General features: G+C 57.5%; 1 protein-coding gene across 1 annotated transcript; it reads left to right on the top strand.

Moving 5' to 3' along the window:
• The first annotated feature begins 4,860 nt into the window (after positions 1 to 4,860).
• On the top strand, positions 4,861 to 9,002 carry Nxph3 (neurexophilin 3). Its single transcript, XM_026387006.2, has 2 exons — positions 4,861 to 5,061; positions 7,459 to 9,002. The coding sequence occupies exons 1-2, from the start codon at positions 5,008 to 5,010 to the stop codon at positions 8,161 to 8,163; spliced, it is 759 nt and encodes a 252-aa protein (XP_026242791.2). The 5' UTR covers positions 4,861 to 5,007; the 3' UTR covers positions 8,164 to 9,002.
• Positions 9,003 to 9,955: the final 953 nt, after the last annotated feature.

The raw sequence follows: 9,955 nt of genomic DNA, 5'->3' as shown, positions 1-9,955 counted from the left end.
CCCTTCAACTCTCATGTCCTGTGTTTCCACCTGGTAGACATCTTTCAGGGCCATCCTTTCCTGTCTCCTCTGCTCCCTGACACCCCTGCTGTCTCTGTCCTAATTCAGACTGCCATCACCTCCCAGCCTCCAGTTTTACCTCTCAGCTTCACCCTTTCCACTGTTGCCAGAACCATCCTTCTGGTGATCCCTCTATAAAGGAAACATCTGATCCTGTTTGCAACTCACAATCACAACCAAAACAGATGCCTTTAATCACAGAATGAAACCCCAAATCCATACCCCGACCCATAAAGCCCTGGGTTCTCAAGCCCTCCCCCCCCCCCCCCCCCGCCCCGTGGCCTTATGTCCTCTCTCTGTCTTCACCATGCTCACCTTCTTTCAGCTCCTCCAAAGTACTAAGCACTCCCTGGGGTCAGGGTCTCCACCCGGGTCGTTCCCTCTGCTGCAAGGCGCCACTCTGCTCTCTGGCTGACTCAGGCCTCCTCATCCTTTAGGCCTGAGTCAGTGAGGACCCCTCTTCCTTTCTCTCCTGGAACCTGCCTTTCTTCTTCCTTTGTACCACTTGCCCATCTCAGAGCTCATGTTTTCATGTGCTTTGCTATTTCATCTCTGTCTCCTTCACAGCCCAAAGTCTCCATGCAAATAAGGACTGCAGAACAGTAGAGACCGTTGGCAGCTGCACCCCACACCCAGCCCAGGACCGGACATAAAAGTAGACACTTGATAACTATTTGTGGAACAAATGAGTCTTTCATCCCATCCACCTCAGAACCCCACTCCCAGGCTTGCTTTTATCTCTGGCCTTTGCATGAGCTGCTTCCTCTGCCTGGAAGGTTCTTTCCTTCCCCTCCCACCTGAGCTGATCCACACATCATTTCAGACTAATCTCTCTGGGATCTGAGCTTGGCCTTTCATTTGAATTAGGGTTTCCCTCTAGGCCTCCCTAATACCTATACACAGTGCTCTATCCTAACACTTTAAAATTGCAAATTGCCAGCTAAACATGAGAGATTATCAACAATAATGATCTTCTTTCACCCGCCCCTCTCCCCAGACCTCTCCTCTCCGGCTGGCTCAATGGCATCTACTCTCTGCCTTTCAAACCATCGGGAACCCCATTTCCCATTCATTGGCTAAGCACTGAACAGGTGCCCACTGTGTTGTGTTCATTTCAGGAGCACTGGGGAGGCAGGGAGGAGGGAAGCCACATAGGCAGGATTCTTCCAGCCATGAGAGAAGCAGGGGAAGGCATCAGAGATGCTAAGCAAATGCCCCAGCCAACCCTAGTGGATACAGGGTGGGACTAGTGCATTCATTCCTCCCTCTTTAGATGAGCTCCTACTGTGTGAACTGCATGGTGGGGGAGGGGCTTGGGGGACAAAGGATGGTGAGCCTGAAAGGCAGGCACACCCTGGGTATCACCGGCAGAGCTGTGTGATCCTGCTTGGTACACAGCGCACTGTGTCTGCAGTCTTTCTTCCTGCCCTGGGAGCAGCTGGAGGGACCAAGGTTGGGCGAAGTGGCTGAAGGAATCTCAACTACACCCGGTGGGTGGTCACTTTTCTGTCTCTCCCTTGCTGGGTCTCTCCGCTCCTTTGTGCCATGGCTCACTCCTGACACTCCCTACACTGGGGTTTTACCACAATGAGGTAAGGTCCAGAGGCCACTTCCATCCATATCCCACATCCCCTGGGTGGGGCAGGGGCTATAAAAACACAAAGTCCTAGGTCCCCACCTCCATGGAGGTGGCACCTTAGATTTTGCATGGCATTCACCCTGCACTGTGCCTGCTCTGCTGGGCACACTCATGCCAGCATGAGACCCTCCTGGAGTTTCTGAATCGACCCCACCTGCCTTCCTTGCCCCTGGACACCCACTCCTCCTGGGATCCTTTGGTGGTTCTCTTCCTCTGCCCATCTCTTAAATGCCAGCACACCCAGGGCACCTCCATCCAGGCCTGCTGCTCCTCTGGCATCTTCCATACTCCAGGCTCAGCTTTCTCCTGCCCTTGAATGGCCCAAAGCACCTGAATTGGCATGATCAAAGCTGACTCCTTCACCCCCCTCCCCAGGTCCCACCCTCCTCCTTCGCCTGTGGTGCCCCCTCATTGATCATCCAGCCTGTCACCCAAGCCACAGAAGTGGGCAGCAGGCTTCACTCCCTCTCTCCCCTCCCCCACCTCAGCATCAACCCAGTCTGATCTCTTTGCCTCCAAAAGATGTCTTCCACCTCCCCACCTGCCCCAGACCAGTGCATGCATCTCCTGATTGAGTCTCTCCCCTTCTTTCTTCCTCTAGCCTCTCCTCTTTCTAATGAATTCTCAAAAAAAAAAAAAAAGACTTTCTAAAATGCGAATCTGGTATTATCACCAGCCTACTTAAACATTTTCAAAGGTGCCCCATGGACCAGGGTCCCAACCCCTTGACCTGACACGTAAGCTCCTCATCATCTGACCTGCCTCCCCTCCTCCCTCGGGGCTCTAGGAACAGCAAGCAGGCTGCTTCCAGGTCTAGCCTCCAGACCTGTGATCGCTCAATGCCCCCTGCCAGGAATAGCCCTTGCCTGGCCAAGACACCTCCCCACAATCTCATGACACCTTCTCCAGAAAGTTGCCCCTCACCTTCCTGCCCCATCCCTCCCTGCCTTAGTGATCCGTATAATGCCCTGTGCGAGGATCTGGTATTCCATTCACCACAGTGGGTTATACCTATTAATTTTCATGTTTCTATTCCACACCAGTCAATGAGATCCTTGAGGGCAGGGATGGTGTCCCATTCATCTCTGTATCCCAGCCCCTGGCCTGGTGCCTGGCACTGAGGACAGGCTGGGCCGGTGGTTGATGGATGAATGCAGAGCAGAAACTTGAAGGAAGTGAGAGCCAGAAATGACCAAGAGGAGAGCGAGGGCAAGCCTAGCAGGAGAAGCAGCCCAAGCACATGTGTGGGAAGTAGAAAAGCGAGAACTTCCATTTATTGCACTCCTACGACTACCCGCCAGCCAACGCGCCTGCACTTTGTTTGCACATTTCATCTCATTTTGTTCTTGCAACAACAGATCAGGAAACTGGCATCAGAGAACCAAAGTAACCTACCCAAGGTCACACAGCAGGTCCTGGTCTGGAGTGGAATTTAGAACTGTCTGGCCTGAAAACGGAGCTCTTTCTGCTCAGCCACACTGCTCTCCTGGGGGGACGGGACCTTCTGAACTGGACAAGGAGTGGGCTCAGCTATGCCTCTGCCTAGCTGAGCACCGGAACTAGCTGCCCACGCTCAGCCTGACAGCTTCTTCCTTTCAGCCGGACTAGAGGCTGAGAGGCCAGACATGGATTTACCTGTTCCCTCCTCCCCTGGCTTTGGGGGTCTTTGGCTAGATGTACACAGGCCCCCACCACCGCCAGGAAGAGCTGCTGCCTAGGAACCTAGGGTGCCTGGAAACACAGGGGGCTCTGTGATGCTGTCTTGGTTCTGCAGAGTCTGTCTCCCTCTTCAAACTTGGCCCAGGCTGGTATTAAGATTCATCTGCATTCCCCGTGCACCCGCCTGGCAGATGGTGGGGGAGGAGGCTGGGTGTGTGCTGGGGGCTGCAGCCAGGGACCAAGCTGGACCTCAGAGGACCACAGGGCATGCCCCCGAAACCCAGCCCAGGCTGGAACCACTCCAAATGCTGGGTACCTCCTCACCCTCACAGCCTCCAAGAGGTACCAGGGCTTGACCTTTTATTTTTCTAAAGACTAAAGAAGCCCTAAATGTCAAGCAGTGGGGTGATGGAGGATAGGCCCCTGCCTTTGGGAATCTAATATGAGGGTCTTGTTCTTCCTTCTTGTCCTTCTGCAAACCTTTGCAGAGACCAGAGATCCAACTAGAGCCTCGGGAATCCCTCTCAACTTGGTGACCCCTCTGTGTCACAGAGAGGGTAAGTAGTGAACAACAGAGGGACAGCCTCCCGGGAGGCCTTGCCCACCTCATTCCCCTACTTCTCAGGAGGTTTAGCCTTGCCCCCTGTCCCAGATCCAACCTAGTGCCTAGTGATTAGGACCCCAGACAAACGCTCCTCAGTTATTATTACGGTCTAGTGATACTCCCAGGTCCTCTAAGAAGAAACGGAATGTACCGTGATAACAAAAGGAGTGAAGGCTAGACACTTAGAAGACTACAATAGGAAGATGTCCTCTTAGAATGGGTTTGGAAAAAATTATCTTTCCAAATTCCAGGACTCAGGGTTGGGGGTAGGGCAGCAGTTTCTGATGCCTGCTTCAGGAAAACAGGATCCTGACAGAGGGGTTGAAAAGGTAGAGCCCTTATGCCTTGTTATCACCCTCTCTGTTCCTTTCCCAATTACTCCGCCCCACATCCTGCCCCCTTCGCTGGAGAGCCAGCGTCCTCAGTCCCCGAGCTGTGGGCCGGCAGGGGAGGAGTTAACTCCGGAGGTACCGACTGGGCTCACCGTACCTGCCGCCGCCGCCGCCGCCAGTGGGAGGGACGAGGAAGCCGGAGCCGCCTGGGCGCCAGGAGCGCTCCAGTCTGGCGGGGCGCAGCGCGGGGAGCGGGCGGCCGAGGCTCAGCGCAGCCCGGGGCGTCCGCCAGGGGGCGCGCTGCGACGGGGCGGGAGGGGCCGTCTGGTCTGGGGAATTAGCACCGGGGACGGGCGCGCGCGCTGGTCCCCAGCACATCTGGGCGAGAGCCGAGCCGCTGGAACCGAGAGGGGCGCGGAGCGCATATTTAGAGCCGCGGAGCCGGTGGAGCCCTTCGAGGCGCTCGGGGCACACATCTGGGACCTCGAGCGGGGACGCGCCGGGCACAGCTGGACTCGGTGTGGGGGGCGGCGGCTGTACAGCTGGACCGAAGGGGGCGGGGTCGGTCCTGGGAGACTGGCTGAGGGGAGGGCCGCGAGCCGACAAGGACTGGAGCATGGGACGGCGCGCCTAAAGGAGCAGGAAGGGGAGAAAGGGGCCTGGGACCCCCGAAAGGAAAAAGAGAGGAAGGCGGACAAGAGCAGAAGAGGACGATGCAACTGACTCGCTGCTGCTTCGTGTTCCTAGTGCAGGGCAGCCTCTATCTGGTGAGTGGTCCGCGGGGAGCTGCGCGGAGGGGCGGGGGCCGGAGGATCGGGGGAGAGCGCGGGAAGCTTCTGAGCCCTGAAAGTTTCTCCCTTCCCCCGGTATCCCAGGGATGGAGGGGAAGACTGGAGGCTGGGGGAGAGGGCGGGTCCGAGGCCGGAGACTGGACAGATAGGGTTAATAGGGGCGGGGAGAGGGTGCTTGACTGGCCCACCCACTCCGCGGCTGGTGGCCGGAGGTGCGACTAGCACTAGGGAAAAGGCCTGGAGCCGGGTCGCCAAGGGTTATCCGACCCCTTCCCGGCACCCTGAGACGCGCGGAACGAGGATGGAGGGGTAGGTGTGGAGCCGGTGACCTGCCAGGTCAGGGGACACGGGTTTCTCCCCTGACCTCTGGGACCTAGAGAGCCCTGGGCTCTGGGTGCTCCAGCGCGCGGAGACGGTCCAGGCAGGGGGCGGCCCCCGCGTCCCTCCCTGCCGCCTTCCCTCCCGCTCCCTCCCTCCTCGCCTGTTGTTTTCCTCTCCTCTCCTGGCTGCGCGCAGCCGGAGCCCCACAGGACCTGGGCAGGCGGCTCCCGCCCCGGGCGCTCGCGGTAGATGAGTGGAGCGCCCTGAACCCGCTCCCCGGGCGCTGTCTCACGGCTTCCCGGCGGCCCAGGACGCAGAGAACCCCACCCCCCGACCCCAACCCAGGGCTTAACTCCCCTGCCACTCTTAGCCCGACGCCCCCCGCCCCACCCCGCCCCAAATCCATCCTGGAGAAGCCTCAGCTGCACATCTGGATCTGCCTCTTCTCTCAAAACAATAATCCCCTCTGCCCAGCACCCTCGTTCCACTGTTGGAAGAGCCCTTCCCTGCTTAGTCCTTACCTGCGGCCCTTTCAGCTGTGACCCCCAGGGTCGAGTACATACAGGTGAGCAGCCCTGAACCAAGCCCCTGGAGTCTCCCTTCCCGGATGTTCCTGAACCCCACCAGGGGGCCTTCCAGGCAGGCCAGCCTTGGCCTTGGGGCAGAGATGGGCTTGGCCACAGCACAGTGGCAGGCCCTTCCAAGGCCAGAACAAGGGGTACGAAACCCCCAAACTCCTTTGGCTATCCACATCCAGCTGCCCCATCCATTATCACCATCAGACCCACACATTGCCGGCTGAATTGGTGTCCCTGGGGCTGGTGGCAGGCAAATGGGTGAGAACTCTCAAAAACTAAACAAATACACAAGCAGGCCACTGCCCTCAGGAAATCTTCTAACCTTCCTGAGTGAGGCCCTGCAGAGCTGCCAAGGACCTGGGTCAGGCCCGCTCTGCTGGCTCTCATCACTCCTCCAGGAAGCCTCCCTGGGTGCTGCCTGACACCTAACTGAGCCCACAGAGGCAGTTCCAGGCCTGGCAGAGTTTTACAGGACATTTGGGCTGGGAATGGGGCTTGGATAAAATTCTTTTTTAAAAGACATCTGGTCTGTGAGGCTGGGAATACATGGCGTAATAGGAAGGCTGACCCTATGTGACCTTAGCCTTGTTTGCTCTGATGTAACCTCTGAGCCCTGATGTCCTCTGTGAAATGGGAATAATCAGAACTCCTACTCATAATGCAAGTAACATCTTGGCATGTCATCATCAATGTTCCCCAGAGAAGTGTTTGGCTTTCCATACCCTAGGCCATCCTGGGTGTGGCACTCCCTTCCCGTCTCCCCCTAGTCCTCCTGCCAAAACCTACGCTGCATTTATTTGTACTTGACAGAGAATTTCACTGGATTCTGTGATCTTATTTCACTGACTGTTGGCTCTTTTTGCATTGAAGAGTAGCAGTTATCCTAGGTTAGGGACAGTGTCTTACCCAACAGGCTAGGAAAGTCCCCAAAGACAGGAACTGTTCTCCTGTCTACTAGAAGACCCTAGGTTAGTAAGGGGCTCCCCTAGCTGACTCGGGGCTCTTTGAGGGCAGAGAATGTGCCTCTGGGACCAGCCTGGGTGTTTCACAGAGGCCAGCAGGCATTGTACCTCTTCCATCAGACTAGGGGATTTCGCCATCAGATGGGACTTTTCCAAGATCAGCAGCTGAGTCTCCCCCATCAAAGTGGGACTGCCTAGGACAGGGCCTTGGGTCTCTGGTGCCATAATCCACTAGAAAGAATTTCTGACAATCCTTCCAGATTTGAAGGCAGGACAGTGGGGACAGGTTGTGGGAATGACTTAAGTGTCCAAACAAGAGATGCGACCATCCTTCAAGCCACAGTCATGCTGACCCCAGCGTAAGTGGGCACCTTGCAGGAGCCCCTCAGCCTGAGTCAGAGTCGAAGGAAAAGACAGGGACAGAGATAACACTGTGGTAGGGAGTGGCAGACCAGAACTCCTGGGTCCTTCGGGTACAGAGCTCTCACTCTCTTTCCAACTCCCTTTCATAGGTCATCTGTGGCCAGGATGATGGTCCCCCTGGCTCAGAGGACTCTGACCATGATGACCATGAGGGCCAGCCCCGGCCCCGGGTGCCTCGGAAGCGGGGCCACATCTCACCTAAGTCCCGCCCCATGGCCAACTCCACTCTCCTAGGGCTGCTGGTTCCACCTGGGGAGGCTTGGGGGGTCCTTGGGCAGCACCCCAACCGCCCAAACCACACCCCACCACCCTCAGCCAAGGTGAAGAAAATATTTGGCTGGGGTGACTTCTATTCCAACATCAAGACAGTGGCCCTGAACCTGCTCGTCACGGGGAAGATAGTGGACCACGGCAACGGGACCTTCAGCGTCCACTTCCGCCACAATGCCACGGGTCAGGGCAACATCTCCATCAGCCTTGTGCCCCCCAGCAAAGCTGTGGAGTTCCACCAGGAACAGCAAATCTTCATTGAAGCCAAGGCATCCAAAATCTTCAACTGCCGGATGGAGTGGGAGAAGGTAGAGCGGGGCCGCCGGACCTCCCTCTGCACCCACGACCCAGCCAAAACCTGTTCCCGAGACCATGCGCAGAGCTCAGCCACCTGGAGCTGCTCCCAGCCCTTCAAAGTCGTCTGCGTCTACATTGCCTTCTACAGCACAGACTACCGACTGGTCCAGAAGGTGTGCCCTGATTACAACTACCACAGCGACACCCCCTACTACCCCTCTGGGTGACCCTGGGCAGGCCACAGAGGCCAGGCCAGGGCTGGAAGGACAGGCCTGCCGGTGCAGGAGGCCATCTGTCTGGACGCTGGGCAGGGAAAGGGATGGGCCTCAAGGCAGGGAGTGGGGTGGAGAGAAGGAGATGCCAGGTGGGGCCAGGACCAAGTCTCTAGTGGAGGGGAAGGGTCCCCAGTGCTGGCCCCAACCCGAGGTTGTGGAGCTGCTGGAACCCAGGAGCACTGGAGGAGGAGTGGGCTCTGGGCACCCTACAGGGCTTCCCATTGAGCCAAGGCAGATGCCAGGCCCTGAGTAGGCAGACCAGGATGGCCCCAGATCAAGTCATGAAGAAGACCCTGGCTCCCTCCTGGCCATCCTGAGAGAAGACAGCATCAGGCAGGGGGGTTTCATCAGTGGATGCACCAAGTAATAGCTTGGGCTGGCTGGCTGAGGCAAGGCTTCCTTGGAGCCCATGGTAGGCAGCTCTAGCCCCTTTCCTGCACAGAGAACATCGGGAGACTCAAGTAGTCACCTGGAGGGCTTTGAGGTTTGGACAAATAGACCATCGGCCTCCAGCCAGCCACCCCTTTCCACAGTGCCCTCTCCTGCCAGCACTCTGCTCTCTCACCCACCCTCTTGCTGATAGTACACCATTCTCAAACTGAGACAGGACAGTGGTGGTCCTCCTAGCACTAAGGCCATGGGTGGAAGACCACCTGTGTGCTGTGTCCCTCCTGCACTGCACCCCCTTCTGAGAGTGGTCCCTCAATAGTCAGCCCCACCTGTCAGACTGCACCTCTCCTGATAGGGACGAGCCTGGGGTAGGACGGAGGGCATGCTGGGTCTGTTCCCTAGTGTCTGTCTGTGGGCGGGGGGGGGGGGGGGGGGGGGGAGGGGGCGGGGCGGGAAGTCTCGTGAAATCACCTGATTGTCAACTTCTGTGTGCAGAGTCTTGTTCTTGGAACAGGGAATAAAGCTTTCCCCCAGGACACTGCATTCTGAGTTGTCCAGGGAGGGGTCCCCAAGAGTCCCTGGTCTGGTCAGCATTTCTCAAGGGCAGGACACTGCTGGGCAGCAGAGCCGCGAGGCTCCATCAGCTGCTGGAGCTGGTGTTCGCTGAGGCTCCAGGGTTGCCCTCTCCAGGCCCCTTTCCAGGCCATCAGACCCAGCACCGGAACCAGAGTGACTACCCCATGCTTGGTGCTCCTGGGGCTGGGGGTGGCCTCTGCAAGAGCAGCTCAAGGAGGAAGAGCTGGTGGGTGGGATGGGCCAAATCAGGTACACCTTGTCCTCCCTGAATTGCCACCCAGGCCAGCCCTAGTGTCAGAGGACCAGTAGGTCCTAGCCCTGCCATTACTTTTCTGTGTGGCCTTGTTCATTGTCCTCTCTGGTCTCTTTCAGTTTTAACAGGAGAGGTCTGCCCAGACCAGGGGTTCTTAAATGTGAGTAGGCATCCGGATTACCTAGAAGGTTGTGACCACACAGATTCCTCGGTCCTAAGGTTGGGGTGGAGTGAAGGACAAAGGGGACTGAAAGCAGCCATTCCCTTCTCCCAGCCGGCAAGCCTCAGAATGGATGGTTGCCCATGACTCCCTACCAGGAAATTGGTTGGCCCTTTAGGGGATCAGTGAGGGGAAGGCTAGAGCCTCACCCCACTCCACCCTGTCCCCTGTCCCTCTGGAGGTCATTCTGGGTCTGCTGTCTTGGGAGGTCAGTGCTCAGGTTCCCTGGATCCCTTTTGGCAGCGTCATCACAGTGGGGAAAGACCTGTACAAGGACGCATGGACCCACCACCTCTGGCCTTTGC

This window comes from Urocitellus parryii, chromosome 7 (genome assembly GCF_045843805.1).
Source record: "Urocitellus parryii isolate mUroPar1 chromosome 7, mUroPar1.hap1, whole genome shotgun sequence".
NCBI lineage: Eukaryota > Metazoa > Chordata > Mammalia > Rodentia > Sciuridae > Urocitellus > Urocitellus parryii.
The sequence above is the reverse complement of the archived record's forward strand: the minus strand, read 5'-3'. Positions and strand labels throughout refer to the sequence as shown.